Here is a 20,117-nt window from a genome sequence, read left to right on the forward strand (position 1 = left end):
TTCTGTTATTTGGCCCGTATCCTTCAGGACTACTGTGCAGACTCTAGCCATTTTTAAAACAAATGCTGGGCTCCGGTCCACCTCCCTAGTTGAGTTGGCAAGACTGGTATCTCCAAATCTCTGACCTAGTTTGTTCTGAGTGGTGAATATTGGAGTTTTTTGAGTAGAATGAGAATAAGTGGCTTAGTTAGGCGGTGAAGCAAATGGCTCAATTGAGTGAAATACTTAGGGAACTAATTCCCAGCACTGAGATAGCTAATATGGTTCAAGTTGCATGAAATGATTTGTGGATTGCAGTTCTACAAAGGATTATGGATTGAGGGAATTACATCATAGGTTTTCTGAATTGTGTTTTTCTAACAAAAAGTAATAGAAAGAGGAGGGGGAGAAGATGAGTCTAGTACTGGCCAGAAACTGTATTATTGGTTTTCAGCAGTCTTTATACTCTATCCTACGTGTATTTCTGTTCCCTTTTGTGGATATAAAGTTCTACTACAGCAAAAAGCTAAGTTATGCTGTTAATTTTAGATGGATGATATAATGAAGCAAGTAACTGATGTTGTGGTTTACCTTAGTTTTCTACAGTACATACATTCTTTATTAGGATTAATCAATTGCTCCTTCAAAAAATGTAAGGGGGGGAGGGGGCAGTCTAGCTACTGTTTATTTACACATGGTTTATTTACAGTTTATTTTCATGTGGTTATTTGGATCCCATGAATATGGGATATGTTCATTCAGTCTTAAGAATTAATTTGTTTGAATATTATTCCCCCCTCCCTCTTTCCCCACCCCCCCACCCCCCCCACAAGGGAGACAGAGTCTTGCTTGGAGGACCTGGCAGTTTTTACTGGCAAGGTAAGATACACTGTTGAAGTTACAGAATAGGATACCTTTTTAATTTTCTCTGTATCCACCCTCCTGCAACTGCTGTCCAAGTCTTTGTCAGTAAGACAGCTCACAGAAACAGTTTACTGTCTTCGTTCAAAATAATTCCGGAGTTATCAAGGCAACAGATTGAAGCTGAAATAATAACTGATTAGATGAATTTTGTCTTTTAAATAGCTGTGTGGTAACTTTAAGCATTTTTTAATGGGATCACGTAAGTAGTGTTCCCAGGAGAAGTATTCTTTGTTTTTTTGCTGCTTCTTTTAAAATTTATAGGTTTTGGTTTTTTCCTCACACAAACATCAAACATGCATTTTCCATGAGTAATGTACTTTACGAAGAACTATTGTTATTTTCCCTTGAAGGCAAAGATATAATGTATTTATTTGCAATAGTCTGTTTGCGCTGTGGTACGAGTCATAACTGCGGTGATTTGTTTCCAGGGAACACTACCTATGTGTTTTGTTTATGTGGGCTTCAGTGAGCACTTGTTTGCAGGTTCATACGGTGTTTACCTATAGCCCTCAGTTCAGAAGATGGTTGCTAGAATCAGAACAGATTTTCCACCATCTGTTTCTTTTATTTTAATGTACATAACAGCATTTATTAAAAACTTTCTGTGTAATGCCAGGCTATGTGTAGACTTGGCATCACAGGAGGCTTTTTTCTAGATCTGTGTTATAAAGTCCAAACAAAATGAAATGATTGACATTCAGCTGCAGACAGAATACAATATAAATTATGTTCCTATATTCACCTTATTGCTTTCTGGCAAAGCTGCTAATTCATCTGTTAAAACTATTTAATCTCTTCTGTTAATATGAAATGACAATCTCAGCTCTGAATAGATGATAGCAATAGTGTACTTGTATAAACTGTTTTTTTCCCCCCACTTTCAGAGGTGAAGGAAGGGGAGTTGTCCCTGCACTGCATGCATACCCGGGGAATGTGTATATGAAGTCAGTGCTCTCCTGGAACAAAATGTTTTGCAATGTAGTGTAATTTTAAACTCCAAGAAAGCGATGTGATCAAGTCACCATCTAGTGGCTAGTGAAATGAGAACAGGAGGAAGGCAGTAAAGCACCAGCTTGTGTTAGTAGCTTACTACAGTTGTTTACTGCTATGCTAAATTCTCCTTTCTAGTGCTGCTGCTCCTGTTGGCTGTTCTCTGTATTAAGTATTAAGGAAGAGCTGTTGCTTCGTAAGCATCTCATAAATTTGTCTTGTTTACTCATGGTGTACACATGTGTTTTAAGCCGTTTTCTTTGTTTTTAGGCCAACTCATTTCTGATCGAGTGACTGAGATTGTGGCTAAATATGACTCCAAAGTCTACAGTACAAAATATGATGACCAGTTAGCAACCCGACCTGCTAGCGCTGCTTTTGATGACAGCTACTTGGGTATGTAACTGGAATGGGAAGTAAACCTTGTTGTTCTTAAATACAAAACCTCTTGTGCTATTTGTATTCTTTCTATTCAAGTATAGACCACGGTTTTAATTTAAAATTTGGCAGTCAGAAAAAGAGCTGAAAATGCTGTAATTCATATTTGAAAGAAGCTTAGATATCTTGCTATTATCTTGACTCAGAAACCAGCTGATGACAAAGTGAATCGGTCTATTTCCATTTATTTTGGTGCCCTGTAACTTAGGCCGCAGATAACTTATCAGGGATGATCTTTACCTGACAAGTTACTTACATAGCTGTTTATTTTACAAAAGCAGTTGTTTCTAAATAGCATACCAAAACAAAAATAAATTGGGATAGAATCATGTTTGGAAAGAAGGCTAAGTAAAAGATAGCTTTTGACAAGTAAAAAGTTATCATTAAGCTTTACGCATGCCTAACTGGGTTTAGAAAAATAGGAAGGGGGCATATGGACGTTGTCTAGGCACTGGTTCTAAAATACCCAGTTAATGTTAGAACGCTTATCTTCCTTGTATGTAATTTCTTTCGATAACTATTTCAGGTATGTAGATTAAGTTTTCCTAGAATAGTAGTAACCGTATGGAAAACTGCAGTATCTAGGGTTCATGCTTTTTCTTGCTCATTAAGTTTTAAGCTTTCAACCAACTATTGCTTGTGACTGCAGTCATTATGGGTTTAGTGATGAGCAAGCCCCCATCTTTTTTTGGTTCCTTCAAACAATCTCTGTAAATCCATTTATATTCTTAATGCATTTGCAGAGAGAAAGGGATTAAAATTGATGTTCTTGTTTTTGCATGCAGAAGTGACTATAATTTACATACTAGATAGTAAGGAGGAAAGTTATCGCAATGCAGAAAAATTCATTATGCTTCTAATGAAGATCGGCATGGATGTATGTAGATGGGTGTGTCATCGCACAATCTCCAGTTGCAAATGGCCAGCTGTTTGTGTAATCTCTAGGTTACCTGTTACAAAATATCTTAGTTGGAGAGGAGATCAGTATTGGCAAATATGCTGTTTTTCTGTGAATAACATTGCTAGTACTTTTTCTCTGAATCTGAACTGAACCAGCAACTCATAGCGTGGTAGGTGGAGAATAAAGAATGTGACATTCAAAGAGAAGCTTTGTGTTAATCAGAGTGGTATTTAAAGTCTCTTAAGGTCTTTACATTTAAAGTAAAATGGCACAGTTACGTGGCTGAAGTCTCCCTTTTTTTTTTTTTTTTCTTTTAATCAGGTTATTCTGTGACTGTCGGAGACTTCAGTGGTGATGGCATAGAGGGTAAGATTCTTCTTTGTGTTAAAAAAAAATATATAGTGATACACCGGGCAAAACTTGGGAAAAAGGGGTGTAGAACAAATGATATAGTGCAAAGGAATGAGCTACCCTGTTTAAGTGAAGACAGTATGCTTTGGAACTGGATGTTATATGGGTGTCTTGTTTTGTATTGCAGACTTTGTGTCAGGAGTCCCAAGAGCAGCAAGAACTCTAGGCATGGTAGGATACTTTTAATATTTATGTAGCAAATGAGAAGATTAAATTTGTTGCTTTCCCATAATGTGTATTTTCTTACATGCAGGTGTCTATCTACAATGGCAAAAACATGTCTTCCATGTACAACTTCACTGGAGAGCAGGTATGTGTGGAAGATGACAAGGAGGCTCTTTTTAATATGAAGTGTTGATAAACAATTTTGAGTACTGGATTATGTAAAACTTACTGTGTGATTAGCTTCAGTGCCAAAAAATGTTTATAAAGTTTGTAGGAATCCTAAGTTCTGCCTGTTCCTGTTTTATGGTACCATTCCTGTTTTATGGAATGGGCTCCCCAGGAGAGTGGTGGAGTCACTGTCTCGAGTTATTCAAGGAAAGGGTAGATGTGGCACTTAGGCACCTGGTTTAGTAGGCATGATGGTGACAGGCTGATGGTTGGATTAGATGATCTTTGCCTTTTCCAGACTTAATTGTTCCATGATTCTTAGACACTTAATGATACTTAGGAAAACAGTCATATTTGGATAGAGCAAATGCTGTTTACTGCGGTAACTGAGAAAGACTACTGGGTCATGAAAGGCAGAATGGGGAAGGTAACTGATAGGTTTACCTTCTAACGGTCTAAAAGAGAAATAAATAATGAGATTTTTTTTTTTTTCATTGTATATCATAATCCCCCTAATATTGCTTCTAAAAAGCTTTGCACAAATGTTCTTGTGTGTTTATATCATAACAGCTCAGAAATTCATTTTGTATTTTGTTTTTCTAGATGGCTGCCTATTTTGGCTATTCAGTGGCTGCCACAGATATCAATGGGGATGAGTAAGTGGGCTCTTTCTTTTCTCCCCCTTCCACCCTAGTGTTTCTATAAATACAAAAAAGCTTTTATTTAATAAACAAAAAAGAACAGAAAAAACAACATACAATATACATTTTTGTCTCATTAAACTGTATGCATACAATAAACTTTTTCACTAGACTTAAACATTTTATAAAATGTAGATTTATTTTTATAATCTCAAAGAAAATAAAGAAAGCAACCATGTGTTTTCTAATGCTTTAAATGGATTAAGTTGTTTTGTTAGTTGTATGGCTTTCTTTGCCATAAATATTTGCTTTCTGATGCAATTCAAAGATAAGTAACTTTATTGTTAACATTGGCTTGAGTGCTATACTATTCCTGCTAGTAGATGCTTGAGAGAATGAAATGGGATTTTCATGCTGTTATTAAAAGACCCTTATCCTTTTTTGGTTCAGTTACACAGATTTGTTTATTGGAGCCCCCCTTTTTATGGATAGAGGTTCTGATGGTAAACTTCAAGAGGTTGGCCAGGTTTCCATTTGTCTGCAAAGAGCCTCTGGAGGGTTTCGGATCACGAAGCTGAACGGTTTTGAGATATTTGCAAGATTTGGCAGTGCTATTGCACCTCTGGGTGATCTAGACCAGGATGGCTTTAATGGTAGGATGTCTTTTTTTGTTTGTTTGTTTGTTTGTTTGTTTTACCATAATTTTAAGTTTATAGATTAAATATAGACAACATAAATTTGAATTCTGCAAACATCAAGTATTCCAACCATGAGTGAATGTTGGATGCTAAGGTCTAGACTCCTTTCGATGCTTGTATGCTACTCCCAAGAATGCTAACAGGAGTTACATGTATGCATCGAGCAGAGACTATACCATTTAAACTACAGCATGGATTATTTTAGTTGTTATGCTGGTAGCATATTTCTTTCTAGGTGACAAGTACAGTAGGCATTTCGGTTAAGTATCTTACTCTCCTCTGTAATTTGTTAGGACATCCTCTATACAATTGACCTGTTTCCATTGCTTAAAACCAACCTTCCTCTCCAGAAACATGCAGATGACCAGGAACTTTGTTTCTAAGACTTGGTTAGATGTATTTTAATAGATAAGATTTTCCTGAGGAAAGTCTAGATTTAAAAATATGTATATAATTTAAAAAAAAAATAATTGAAAGCTCTGTTGAAAATGTTTAGTGTGAACTACAGCCAACTGTACCAAGAGCCGGGTTTTCTGAGCAAGTATTTGGATGGAAACTGATGCATCCATAAGTGTGGAATCCCAAGCCTTTGGCCAGTGCTTCTTGCAACTTTCACTTGGGAATGGACAGCAAACAAACAGCCTATAGACACAATTTTGGTCAGAGACTCTTACAAATTGTAGGAGAACACATTACACAAATAAATATTAATGTTTTAGGTTTTTACTTTCTGATGGCAATTATTTTCTCAAAGATCAATAATGATGTGGGGCTATTATTTTTAATTCACTGGTAGCTCCAGTTTGTTTTTTTTTTTTTAATGAAATCACTGGCATTTGTTCTTAATTGTCTTTTGTTTTGTTATCTTAGAAATATCTCGTTCTATCTGTTAAATATACTCTGAAACCTTGTAAGAAATGCAGATGAGTGGTATCTATAAAGCGGTATAATCTATTTCAGTGACTTATCTATGGAATAATATTAAGGGGATAATTAAGTTAGCCATTAATTAATAAAAAATTAATTTTTGGGACACCTACGAATATGTTAAATCCAGAATCTTTTTGCATTGTTCAAGTTAAGTACCACATGTACAGCAGCTCAAAATACTTTATGCAATTTAATACAGTGAAGTTCATATTTTGATTTCTTTTAGTCATTAGTAGTATCTAGAGTTAGTGTCAAGTTGCAACATGGCTGCATCTATTCATGGAAGACATTGGAAAGGTTACAGCTGGGAGCCAATAATCTGTTGGCTTGATTAGATGATCCAGACCATGTTTTTATTCCATCATATTTCAGTCTGTAATACATATAAGTAAGAAAAATTGTAGCAAAAATCTTTCTTGTTATAAGTGTAATAATGAAGTCGTTAATAGATCTGCTTTATTTATTTGTTGTCCCATTTAATTTTGGGAGTGCTAATTAAAATAGTTTTCATCCCAGTATGGTTTCAGATTGAAATTTCTTTTGTTTGTGTGAAGTTTTTGAAGATGAGTATTAAAATACAAAGTGGTACATTTGAGTGTTTGTTCTCTTATGAAACATTTTCAAAATTAAGAGGAGGCTGGGAAATCATATAATGACTTGGTCTGTGTTTCCTTAAGTGTTTAACCACTTGCATGTTAATACACAAAGCAAGGCATGTTAGACACAAGCAAGTCTTTGAACCTATTGGGGAAACATTGATTGTAGATCATTAGTTCACTTCCAACTCCAACAGCTTCCAGAAGTATTATTTCCTGTAGAGTGTGATTAGAGTCTGATTATCATTTAATACTGTTTATTGTTCACCGTCAAGTGCTCACTTAATGAGATAATTCAGTTACAGCAATTACATTTTCTCCATAAAGTAAATTGCCAAGCTGTGATCACGCTAGACTGGAATTCAATATTTAACATTGATTTAGGCTGATTTCAGAATCTTCCACAGCTCTTAAAATGTCACACCCTTTGGAAGAACTTGAGTGTGTTAATGAAATGGACAAATAGTTCCACTCAATTTTTTTATTTGTTTCCAGCAGTGAATAATTTTGGGTGTTAAATAGACTTAAAACTATCCTGAATCCATATGATCCATCTGTGAGTTAGTGAAACACTTAAGTAATTGCAGAAGCATTCCTTTCTCTCTCCATGCCCAAATACAAGGTTGTTATATGTTCTTGCTAAGTTTCTAGCATATCTTAGCGTACAATTTAAAAACAAAAAGGTATGAATGTTTTTCAAGACTTGTTTTGTTTCTATTGACATAGATGAAACTTAAAACATCAGAAATTATAGATCAACATCAGCACAAATAATGGGGTTTTCTGGTTTACAGATATTGCCGTAGCTGCACCATACGGTGGAGAGGACAAGAGAGGACTTGTCTACATCTACAATGGAAGAGCAATGGGTTTGAATGCAGTCCCATCTCAGATTCTGGAAGGGCAGTGGGCTGCTCGTACTATGCCACCCAGCTTCGGGTACTCGCTGAAAGGAGCCACAGATGTGGACAGAAATGGATATCCAGGTCCTTGGCTCTAAATGTCACTTTAAATTAATAGCAGCCCTACCTCTAACAAACAGCCTATCTTTTTTTTTTAAAAAAATAAAAAGTAAAAGAAAGAGGAAAAAAAAAAAAGTGTGTTAAATCTTCTTTCTTTCCTTTTTTTTTCTTTTTTTCTCAGACTTGATTGTTGGAGCTTTTGGTGTTGACACAGCTGTATTGTATAGGTATGTATTACTCTACGCTTTTACAAAAGTAAATGAAGAAGGAATGCTCACTGGCGTTTGTTAGTTACAAAAGAAAGCAAGATTATTCAAGTCTGAAATTCTGCCATTATGTCTTAGAGACTTCTGGGGATAAGAGGAGGAAAAGTTTATACTGCTGTTTTTACTGGAGGAGTTTGTAATCTGCAGTTTATTTTTTATCCTTTTTCAGCATATCTGTTGCTAAGAGAAAATCTAAAATTGTCTTTAATGCTTTCTGATTAACAGTTTTCTGGATTCTGGTACACAGGTTGCTGCTAGCTGCTATGCTGTGCAGTTCCAATATTCTCAACCAGATTTGTTCTTTTGGGGGAGCCTGTAGGGAAGTTACCTTATTTGTTTATGTTGAAAATAGGAAGTACTTTTCCTTAACACAACTGTCCCTGTCACAACTCTGATGGTAGTAAAAGACTGCAGAGAAGCTTTTTCATAAATCAACTCCAAGATTATATGTTACTCTTGCACTTTCATTCATTATTTTACAAGCGTGTATTTTGCAGTGTAGTGGGAAGGGCATTGTATACCATGGTGCTGAGTGATGTTCCAAAGCATGTCTTCATTGTAGGGCCAGACCAGTTATTAGAGTGAATGCTGCCCTGATAGTTAATCCAACCATTCTAAACCCAGAAAACAAAGCCTGTTCACTGTCGGATGTTAAAGTCTCGTGGTAAGTAGGATATCCCTGTTTTCCTCTGAATAGAAGAAACTTTTCAACTTTTATTTTCATAAACCTGGACTTTTGAAAGGATTCACCAAGTCTAATAAAGATGCTTAACAAAAATTAAAAAATCACAGATTTTTCTCAAAGAACAGGCAATACCAAATAAGAGTCTTTGACAACAGTGGAGTGAGACAGACTGCCTTCAATAGATTCTATGCTGCCTGCTCATATAAATTGTTCTTGTGTAGATTGTGAATTGTATGTGTTGAATAGAGTAAGATCTTTCCAAGATCTTTCCAACATGGTAATGGATTACAGGGTTTATGAAAGGAACTCGGAAAATGGTCTGTTGTATAAACTATTTTTGGTTCAACTGTAGTATCTTGTTTCTATGTTATTATCTGAACCAACTTTGTATTTCTAGTGCTAACTTACAAACTCAGAGCATCAGTTCCCTTAAGATTTTAGGATGAAGAACCCACCTTGTTTTTCAGTAATAAACACTATGCTACTCAGGTAACTATTGCTATATAAAGCAAAACTCATAGAATTGTAGGGTGTAGAATGGACCTCTGCAGATCATTCCCTCTGTTAGAGCAGGTTCCCAAGAGTAGGTAGCACAAGAAAGCATCCAGGCAGGTTCTGAGCATCTCTAGAGAAGGGAGGCCCTGCAGCCTCTAAGGGTAGCTTGATTCAGTATTCCCGTTGTTCCAAAATAAAGAAGTTCTTCTTCATGTTCATATAGAACTTCTTGTGTTTCAGCTAGTGCCTGTGGCTCCTTGTCTTGTCAATAGGCACCACCTAAAAGAGCCCAGGCCCACCTGCTTTGCACTCACTCAACACCCTTCTCTTCTCCAGCATGAATAGCCCCAGGTCACTCAACTTTTTCTTGTATGGGAGATGCTCCAGGCCCTTAATCTTTTTGTGGCCCTCTGCTGGACTCTCCCTAGAATATCTCTTTCTTGAACTGGGGAGTGCTGAGCTAGACACAGTACTCCAGATTCTGCCTCACCAGGGCAGAGTAAAGGGGGAGGATTGCTTTCTTTAACTTGCTGGCCATGCTCCTTTTCATGCACCCCGAGTTCTGCATTGCTTTTTTTTTGCTGTCTGTTCATCAATAGGTTGCAATTTCTTCTCCGCTAGTAGAAATCAGGGCTTGGGATTGTACTGGAGCCTAACAAGAGAACACCTCTGAACTGATAAAAACAGTAAGGAGTTTTTAAAGAAAACAAGGGGGAGGGTAATGTGTGAAAATAATTCTTTCTTTTCTTCCAAAACAGCTTCAAAGTGAAGTTCTGCTTAAAAGCAGATGGCAAAGGAAAGCTCCCTAATTTGCTCAGTAAGTTTTATTACGCATTTTTTTGTACTGTCCTTTCTTATCCTGCTTGCAGACACGAATACTAGTCATAATTCTTTTTCATTATAACTTAATTTTGCCAGTTCAGTATCTATATAGATCTATGAGATCTTCTTCAGTAGGGTTTAGTGTTGGGTTTTTTCATCTTTATTTATTTTCTTTTACTTGTGTCAGTTAAGATCAGCGTGGTTTTTAGGATGATTGGGACTTGAAGCATGTGTGTCACCATTTTGTGGATTTATCATTGCTCAAACAGTAATATAGTTTCTGTTTTGAAAGAACAGAGCTCGATTTTTGGATGACTGTGGCACTTCCTAGTTGTTGTACTGAGAATGATGTACTAACAGATTTTATATGTAGATAAGAGTTTTACAGTTTCCAAGTATTAAATATCTATTACTGTATTTATAACATTACATGTTATTTAAAAGTTAAAATCAGCTTTTAAACTCATTTCTGATGCAAATCTGCTTTGTGTTTAATTAGGTAAAGTATTGCTAATCCAAATGATTTGTATTGGACAGATTTCCAAGTGGAGCTGCTGTTGGATAAACTGAAGCAAAAAGGAGCTATAAGGAGAGCTCTCTTTCTCCACAGCAAACAGCCTAGCCACTCCAAGAACATGACTATTACTAAGGGAGGCAAAATGAATTGTGAAGAACTTGATGCTTTCCTGAGGGTGAGCATCTATTTATATTTTAGGGAAATCAATATTGGAGTCATGTAATACCTAATGGATGAATCTAGTACTATTAAACTGGTCTAACTTTCCTGGGTTAATGTTGCTGCCAGAGGGTGAAGATGAGTAATATTTTGATTAAGATCCTCACCACTAAATGGGCTGGAGATTGCATTACAAACCCTTGAATGCACCACTTGGACAAGTCACCTAGTCCCAAAATTAGTCATTATTTACAACAAACTTTAAACTCAATAAGAAGGCCTAGTGCTTCTACATTGGAGGTAAGAGACATAAATAACCGATTTTCAACCAAAAAAAACACCCCAAATAATCAAATCAGAGGGGATAGAAATAGCTGAAATGCTCTGTTTGCTTTTTATCAATCGCTACAAATGTAGACAAGTGTCCACAAATACGATGTCTGACTGAGGAGAAGAAACTGTGGCTGAAAAAACATTATCATATTGAAGTTAACAATTATGATTGTATGAGATGACCTCGAATTGAACACAAAAATAATTGAAAACTGTCAGGAGAAGAGCTTTTAATAGGCTTCTGTCCATAGAAGATAGTTCTGAAGTAAGGTCCTGTAATGAACTCGACAATGATTTGAAATGAATTGTGTGAAAGCCAGTACATCCATTGTAATTTAATATTTTCAGCAAGTCTGAAGATGAGTATCTATGAGAGATTTTAGAAGCCTACAGAATTTATTGTTATAGGAAGGAGCAGAATTGTTCAGACTCAAAGGCTTCTTGATACGGAAGTTCTACGACTTAATCCTTCTGTATTCTCTTATTTTACATTTGTAAATCATGCTTTATAAAACCAGAATTGTGTTTAGTGAAAGTTGATAATGCATGCTCTTTGAGAAGAGGCTTTTTTGTTTGAAAAGAGCTCAGATATTCGAATGCTGTTTTGGCCTCCTAGTTTCTACTACCATTTGATCAATTTATAAAAACACTAGAGAAATTTAGATTTTATTTATGTGTTCTTATTTTATTTTATTTTTTTCCTTAGGATGAATCTGAATTTAGAGACAAATTAACTCCCATTACAATTTTTATGGAATATCGTCTTGATTACAAAACAGCTGCAGATACAACAGGGTTGCATCCTATCCTCAACCAGTTCACTCCTGCTAATATGAGCAGACAGGTATATTTCTTACAAAATCTGTGATGACGGAACACAGAACATACTTTGAGCTTTCAACACATATGTTGAACTTAGCACTTCTCGAAAACTGTGATATAGAAACATGTATCTAGGCCTTAACCTTTGAGTTATGGAACTTCAGAATTGACCTGAATGCTTTTTTTAGGTGTCTTTTTTTTCTGTCACTCTGTAACATATTCACATAATTATTTTACTTATACATATGTATTTCCCTAGTACTGGACTTCTTTTTATTTGTACAGTGTAACATTTTTCTGGAGAAAAGAATGTATTAGTACTGAAGATGTTATCCTTGAACAATTGGAGCGTCTCTACAGATCTCTTAACGACTTCTTTGTTTCTGCTCTGTTGTATACAGTTGCCTCTTTACAGACTAGAGTAGAAAGTTTCAATTTGCTAGCAAAAAAGACTCCAAATAAGGCAAGAGAATCAAGGCATGTAGGCATTGGTCCCAGAGCTGAGAAGTGTGGCAGGTTCCTTTGATGCACTGATGAAACAATGTTATTGGAAATGCATGTTATGTAGAAAGCATGATGTTGGTATGTTTTTGATTTTTTGCATAGGCACACATTCTTCTGGATTGTGGCGAGGATAATATCTGCAAACCAAAGCTGGAGGTTTCAGTGAGGAGGTAATTATATGACAGAAATGTCTTAAGAAAAGGTAACATCCCTACTTGAATTCAAGAGCTTTGTAATAGTTTTGGTTAACTTTTAGTTAGTAACATGGAAATAATAAAAATAGTTTAGTTTTCTTTAAAAAAAAAAAAAGATATTTTATTTGTATTTGAAACAGGCATATTAGAGAGGTGTTAGCTGTATTCTGTAGTTGAGCTTTCCTTCCATTTCCTTCCATCAACTTTTGTTAGATATGTGTGCTTATACTTCTGTAAAGTAGGCACATAATGCAAATGTGCACAGGGATTTAGTTGTTAAGAATTGTTTGCTCTGTTAACAAGAAAGTGTTGGGCTATATGATTTATTTTTATATTAATTCTTTTACCCTTGTTTTACTTCAGTGATCAGAAGAAGATCTACATTGGTGATGACAACCCCTTAACGCTAATTGTCAGTGCTGAAAATCAGGGGGAAGGAGCCTATGAAGCAGAACTCTTTGTCATTGTTCCACCTCAAGCAGATTTCATTGGTGTTGTTCGGAATAATGAGGTAAGAACTGCAAATACCGTTCTTCTTTGTGTACTTGTTGCTATTGAAGCCTGCAGGAATTCATCAGTGATGCTGATTAAGGTAAAGTCTTAAAGTAAACCCACAAAGAAATGCAGTAAGATTCTTCCAAGCCCTGTGTTTCTGTGTTACTTTGGCAAATGTTTCCAGTTTGAGTCTGCTGGTAATAGCAGCAAAGAAAGGTCTATGTGATGGGGTCTTGACACATGATTGTATCTGCTATAAGTCTTTATAGAAATGGTAGCCATTCTAATTTAAATTTTTCCAAAATCTGCTTGCTCCTTGAACACCTCTCGTTGAGTAAGCTAGGGAGTATTCATTTTATTTTGCCTTCTAATCTGTATTTTCTGCTGTGGGTTTTAACACTTCCTTGATTGCCTAAGTTTATTCACTCATGTTTTAAACAACCTTAAGGAAAAATGGTTTTGATTGTGGAAATCATCAGGTCTATCCAAAGTAAAAGTAACAAATTTCTCCTTTAATAACCATGAAAAGAACATCTTTCTCATTTCAGTAACATTTTGTTTTCTTGCCAACTTGAATATTCTGATTTCATTGAATTTACAGTGCTTGATTATGTTACGACTGAGAAATCATGTTAAAATTCATGCAGCATAACTAGCACCCCTCTAGTCATTTAAAGAGATGTCAAGAGGTAAAGAATGATGTGCCTTAATTTTTTCTTTTATATTGTAGGCTCTAGCAAGACTGTCATGTGCATTTAAAACTGAGAATCAAACTCGCATGGTAGTTTGTGATCTGGGAAATCCCATGAAAGCGGGAACTAAGGTGAGGTTTGGTCCAACAGATGTTCAGTAGTTTAAGTAGTTAAGGAGGGCAGCTGGTGCTTTTCATAATCACAGGTAGTGAGTGAAAGGGATGTTTACCAACAGGAAGCTGAGATTATATCTAGCTGATACCTGGCTACCCACGTTTACTTAGTTCAGTGGAAACTGGTTTCAACTTCCTGAGTAAATTCAATTCTGAAAGGGGTGTTTGTGAGTTTTACGATGCAACAAAAAATGTGTCATTTAGTGAACAGAGGAATAAATGCGTTTTGGTCCCTTAGGAGTGTCTTTAGATTTATTGAATACTAATTTTTTTATGTATTATTTAGTTAGCTCATAATACCCTGTTCTCTTTGTTATGGAAAATGAATATTGCTTTGGTCTAGGTTTTGTCAGGTCTTAAACAGTGTTTCGTCAAGCTGAGAACTGTACATTTCAATTTAATGGAACCAAAACTAGAAGAATTCACAAACTGGTAGTATTACCTGGCAGATAATTAAAAAAAAAAAAAGGTCTAGTTTACTGAGGAAGCGAATTGAAAATCAGTTACAATTATAAACACTTTTACAGTGTTTTCTTCCAATAGACATCATGTACAGATGAATAAATGTTATTTCTGAGGTATTCCCTATCTACCAACCTGAACTGCGCAGGTATTGCCGCAACAGTTATGCACTGACAATGTGAACTGTGAATTTTGAACTGTTAGAACTGTGCCCTGTTCTTCAGACCATAGCGATTTTTGGTAACACATATAGATACTTAGTTACATGTAAAAATAGCTGAACCAAGGTGGTGAGCATGATGTACACCACATATTTCTGTTTTAAGGAATAGTTATGTTTACAGATATCCACAGAGAGAGGGTTATGTTAAATGCTGCCGTGAACTGGAGAAGTTTAATTTGGTGATTCACTGTGTTCTCATTATGATTCCATTCTCAAGCAATTTCATAGTAATATGGTAGTATTAAGAAACTTTTGCTTTGTATTTTATTCTGCTGAACCATGCTATTTTTCTATTTTTCTAAAGCTATTAGCTGGCCTGCGGTTCAGTGTGCACCAGCAATCTGAAATGGATACCTCTGTGAAGTTTGACTTGCAAATACGAAGGTATGGAAATCTATGTAACACGCATATTCGCAGTAGCTAATGTGCTGAGTACCTAGGTAATCAACTGGTTGATTGTGGTTTGATGCTGGGACAGTTGTCTAGTCTTTGCTTGGTAATATTACTGAAAACCACTCATTCTTCTATGAATTAAGGTTTTTAAAATACAGGAAAGATACAGTTTTCTATATGAATGTAATTTCTTTTGCTTAAAACTTTTACACAGGCCAAGGCATAATTTTCCACTTTAATTCTGCTGCTTTAAAAATGGGACCAAAACTAATTCAAGTGTTTCAATACCAACTGCACCTTTTTTATTTGCTCTAATCTCTTGATGCTTCTGTAGTGTCACAGTTTTGTTTTTGTCTTTCGGTTTGTAGACCTATTTTAAAATTGGAGTTTGAATGCGTAATTGCTTCTGATCTAAAAACTTTATTTCCAGTGTTATGTATTTGGAGGATGAGATGTCGTTTTGAAGAGGTGTAATGAATATGGTGGCCTAAGCAGATGCAATATGCAACAAACCATTTTATGTGCTATACAGTAATCAGTGTGAAAGAATCCAAAAATTAATTTGAACAAGTAATTAGTGGTATTGTTAATCACAGGATATGGACAGCACTTGAATATGTGATATACAAGCATGTATTTGTATGTACTGATAATAGTCAGTATTTGGAGATGTGACCAATGGGAATCATTCTACTCAAACAGTTTTCTATTACTTAACTGACCACACAAATGCATAGAATTTGTTTTTCCCTAGAGTGGAGCAGACCCTTTTTTTCCTCTCCCACTTAAGTGTTTCATTTTTCATGCGCAGTAAATAAATAATTCTCTCGTACATTCATTTTTCATCTGCAAGAGTTAAGTAGCTTTCAGCCTGGAATTCTGTTTTAATGATACAGTGGTTTGCCGTACTGATCAAAGTTTGTGGCAGCATTAAACATGTCTTTGATCTCACACTGCTGTCTATTTAATTTTCTCCCTCTTTTCCAGCAGGCAGTAAGCTGTGATGCTGAAACCTGACTGTTTCTTTGCATAAAGCAACCTTGTTTGGGGCATCTGTCTTATCCCTTACACTACCAGCTGCCACTACCTACCTTTCTCTAGCAGAGTAAACAGTCACTAAAGAATCTCTGTGTGAGATTGCTCAAGTCATGCTCCTCTTCTGATTGAAGAGAAAGAAGGTTCTTATCATGTTTTCTATCTTTTCTGGAAGCCATTTCCTTAACGTCTTACTATCACTGACTATCATCCCTCCATACATAGCCATGAGATCTAACTTATTCCCACTCTAACTATGAAGTAATAACTAAGGAACTATTGGGAAAACTGGCAGACTTAATATCATAAAGTTGTAGAATAATGCAAGTAACAAGATGTCGTGGAAGAGAAATATCCACTTATCCTTTCTGAAATATGTCTTTGAGTACACCTCACTGGATGAGTTCCTATTTATTTTTTTTTAATTGAAATTACAGCAGAAGTAAGAAATAATACTGAAGACTTCAGATCTTTTTAAAGGAGATGGTTTGATTTCACAGACAGAAGAATAAGAAGTTTCTAAGGAGATAAGGATTCTGTTCTCAGCTCCACTTTGAGGGGAACTGGAATATTCTTTCTACTTGTTTTGCTCTGTTTATGAACTACGTCCAGAGGAACTTTGTGTTAAAATGAGTCTACATGTTCTAACATCTTGTGAATTTTGTAGATCTGAGTTGTGGGAATCAGATGTTAATTACTCTGATCTGCTTTTTCAAAAAGCTGTGAAGATGACAGGTGAAAGTAGCCCTAGCATAATTTTCTGCCTTGTGACTAGTTCAAGGGCAAGTCTCCAGGCAAAACAGATGTTGTGAAGAGGAACTTTGGGCCTTATGAGTTGTATGGTTAATGTTATTCAGCAGTTTCGTAGATGCAACAGCTGAGGAGCAGAGTCAGTACTAGCTTTGTTCCCTCAATTCACTTCTTCCTACAGAGAGAACTCAAGCTGCATGGAAGGTGGGTGCATTTAAGTAAGAACTTGGTGGATAGTGCTTTTAGTTTAACCTATCTGCTTTTCTGCAGTGGCTTAAGGGTCATGTTCGGATGTTACATCCAATTACTTTAAGGTTGATTTAGCATTTTTATATTTATTACTAATGCTTAGTTTATTTCATCTAACAAATTCACTTTAATTTTCTTTGCAGTTCCAATCTGTTTGACAACCTAAGTCCTGTAGTATTCTATCAGGTTGACCTTGCCATTTCAGCAGCTGTTGAAATTAGAGGGTAAGGGTTGATACTATTACAATATATAAAAATATTTTCCCTTCAAGTGAGCATTATCTGTTTCTTTACAATTCTTTCAGGTCTGTGCTATTTTTCATGAAGTCATAAGGAGTTTTCATTTGTAAAGCATGTATCATTGTCCAGCCACAAACCTTTCCCAAATTTCAAATTCTTGTAAAAGTCAAATTTGCTGTGGCTATGCCATCTTCAATATTACGCATGATGTTAGTATTATCATGACTCCATTAATGTTTTTTGCTTATACTTAACAAACATAACCCATAGCTAAAAGCTGTTAAATCCTGTTGCTTAGTTGGTTAACTTGAGATGCCCAACTTGTCACATTATTAGATTTCTATTACGCTCATTTTCCTATCTTATTCTAAGAGTATTTGGTAGATCAGCAGTACAGTTTATTAACTTAGAGGTTGAAAAAATTGCAGGTTGTGTTTTTTTTTTTTAAGATGTTCTAGAGAACTGCATTTCATGTGTCATAATTGATTATAACTAACTGTTTGCTCCACTGTTTAGCGTGTCATCTCCTGATCACATATTCCTTCCCATTGCAAATTGGCAGCCCAAAGAGAATCCAGAAACAGAAGATGATATAGGGCCTCTAGTTCAGCATATTTATGAGGTATGCAGTTACTACTAATTTCAATTACTTAGTTTTGTGATAAAGGACAAGAAATAAATCATAACTTGTAGCTTTCTGCTGAAGTGGATGGTTTGCTTTTATTTTATTCCTCTGTAGAATCAAGGACTTCATTATGCTGGGTCAACAACTAGTATCTGCAAGAAGGTTTGGAATGCCTGCTATTACTGTAACAGAAGAGGCCAAATACAAGAGAATATAAATATTTTTAGTAACTAGTTTGCACATATTTTACTGTCCATGAGATTCTTCTTGCACTTTGAAATCTAGATAAAATATATGAAGTACTTTGAACTCAGAAAATAACTCATGCCTGTAAATTATATAGTATTCTCATTAGTATTCCAGCTGTTCTGACTCATTCTTGTAAAGGACTTGAACAATTTGAAAGTATTTGAAACTTCCTTTTAAGAGTGATCACAGCCTTAATCTAGACTGTTTTATTAAAGAAAACTGAGAGAGCTGTGTGAAAATTAATAATATAAGTTCTTTAGATACACTGTCTCTTATAAGTTAAAGAAACTTAAGGGTATATGTTATCTGTGCTCAGAGCATCTTGGCTGACACATGTACAGAGGCTGTGGTTCTTTGTGATACTACGAGAACTTGAACGCTTCAAGACTAAAAAATTAATGCTGTAAAGCTTTTCTTAGAAGTCTTTTATTCCCATGGTATTACAGAAATAATTTCGAGCTTAGACTTCTGCAGGACTCTATTTCAATTAGCATTTTTAAGTGAAGTTGTTCATGTTATTGCCTTGACTTGCTGGGGATAGCCAACTTAAAGTCAGTATCATTTGTGGCTGAAATATAAGCTAACGGTTCTAAGTGCATTAACAGAAAAGGATTTTTTTTACATCTGTTGTATTTATTTTCATGATCAGCTTAGAAACAATGGTCCGAGTGCTTTCAGCAAGGTGATGATGACTCTGCAGTGGCCGTACAAATACAAGAACTATACACTGTTGTATATTGTTCAGTATGACATTGATGGTCCCATGAACTGCACTTCTGATATGGAGATCAATCCATTGAAAATTAAGGTATATGGTACTGTGCTTTTTGTTTGAGTGAAATAAGGTATATTTGCTTATATGGAAAGATACTAAGAAAACCTGAATTCCTCCAAATATCTAACACACTGAGGTGTGTTTTCCTCTATTGTTGAGGAGCAAGACCACAGCATTTGATGGTACCTGTTAATGCACATGGCAGGTGAAATAGAAGGTAGATAACAGATTACCAAACTGAAGTGAAGTTTGTCTGACTACCTTTTGCTTTTCTCTTGAAAGCTATACTATTTGACTTCACAGTCTAAAGCAATTGAAATATGTTGAATGTAGCTTTAAAAATATTCCTAGTAATTCAGGGCAATTCATTTAAATTTTCTAGGTTTTCTTTATTGATAGAATTGCTTTATTTTTATTATTAGTAGCTTTTCTGTTCCTTACCCTCTTCCAAAGATCCCACTGTGGTCACTAACTGTGTTTCAACAGGGCTTAAGAAAATGTTATGTTCTCAAGCAAAACAAGCGGCTTGTAAAGAGCAGAACAGAAGAAACTACTTGTTCCTAGGTCTGAAGTGACAAAGAAATGTCAGATTAAAAGCAGTAAATTCTGATTGAAAGTACAGTTGAGTCTTTAACTAACTTAGGAGAAGTAGTAGAAATTAGATTTAGAAGAATTATGTGAGTGTATGTATAAAAGATTTAGGGAAGGTATTCATTGTGTAGGAATACTTAATAATCAGAAGATAATCCTCCTATCAGTTTCTTTCTTAGTAGACTATTAGCATGGCTCTGCCTAGTCCCATACACATATTTCAATTTTACATATGGAATTTGTAAGAAAATAGTGAAATAATTACTGAAACTTATTGTACACTTTTAAAGTTATCTGTTTGTCTGTATACACAAGTACAGTGATGTGGTAAATCAGTATCGCACTAGTGCTGTTCTTTCCAAAGTAAGTAATCTTAAATGAGGGAAAATACTTAATAGAACTTAACAAAATGAGATTTTTGATTGTAATCTGAGTATTTTATGTTCATTTTGCACTTCAAAATGGTTTGAGTTGAAGAATTAAGTTATTCAAGGCTTTTTGTTAGATTTCAGTAGAAGTTTAGCAGTGGTGTGGAAATGGCATGACTGTTTTAATCACAGCTGTAG

At 35.5% G+C, this 20,117-nt stretch overlaps 1 protein-coding gene across 1 annotated transcript in view; it reads left to right on the top strand.

Annotated features, from left to right (window-relative positions):
• Positions 1-20,117, top strand: part of ITGAV (integrin subunit alpha V) — a 45,238-nt gene that overhangs the window by 17,156 nt on the left and 7,965 nt on the right. Inside the window, exons 6-25 of the mRNA XM_015867881.3 lie at positions 813-858; positions 2,164-2,289; positions 3,554-3,598; positions 3,771-3,814; positions 3,897-3,953; positions 4,580-4,632; positions 5,068-5,270; positions 7,636-7,827; positions 7,985-8,030; positions 8,632-8,733; positions 10,008-10,066; positions 10,609-10,763; positions 11,787-11,924; positions 12,509-12,576; positions 12,964-13,111; positions 13,826-13,918; positions 14,950-15,029; positions 17,216-17,296; positions 17,828-17,933; positions 18,835-18,993. Coding sequence (XP_015723367.2) covers positions 813-858; positions 2,164-2,289; positions 3,554-3,598; positions 3,771-3,814; positions 3,897-3,953; positions 4,580-4,632; positions 5,068-5,270; positions 7,636-7,827; positions 7,985-8,030; positions 8,632-8,733; positions 10,008-10,066; positions 10,609-10,763; positions 11,787-11,924; positions 12,509-12,576; positions 12,964-13,111; positions 13,826-13,918; positions 14,950-15,029; positions 17,216-17,296; positions 17,828-17,933; positions 18,835-18,993 — 2,001 coding nt within the window. The remainder of the gene's footprint in view (positions 1-812; positions 859-2,163; positions 2,290-3,553; positions 3,599-3,770; positions 3,815-3,896; positions 3,954-4,579; positions 4,633-5,067; positions 5,271-7,635; positions 7,828-7,984; positions 8,031-8,631; positions 8,734-10,007; positions 10,067-10,608; positions 10,764-11,786; positions 11,925-12,508; positions 12,577-12,963; positions 13,112-13,825; positions 13,919-14,949; positions 15,030-17,215; positions 17,297-17,827; positions 17,934-18,834; positions 18,994-20,117) is intronic.

Source organism: Coturnix japonica, chromosome 7, assembly GCF_054131305.1.
Source record: "Coturnix japonica strain WE chromosome 7, WE-NBRP24, whole genome shotgun sequence".
Taxonomy (NCBI): Eukaryota; Metazoa; Chordata; class Aves; order Galliformes; family Phasianidae; genus Coturnix; species Coturnix japonica.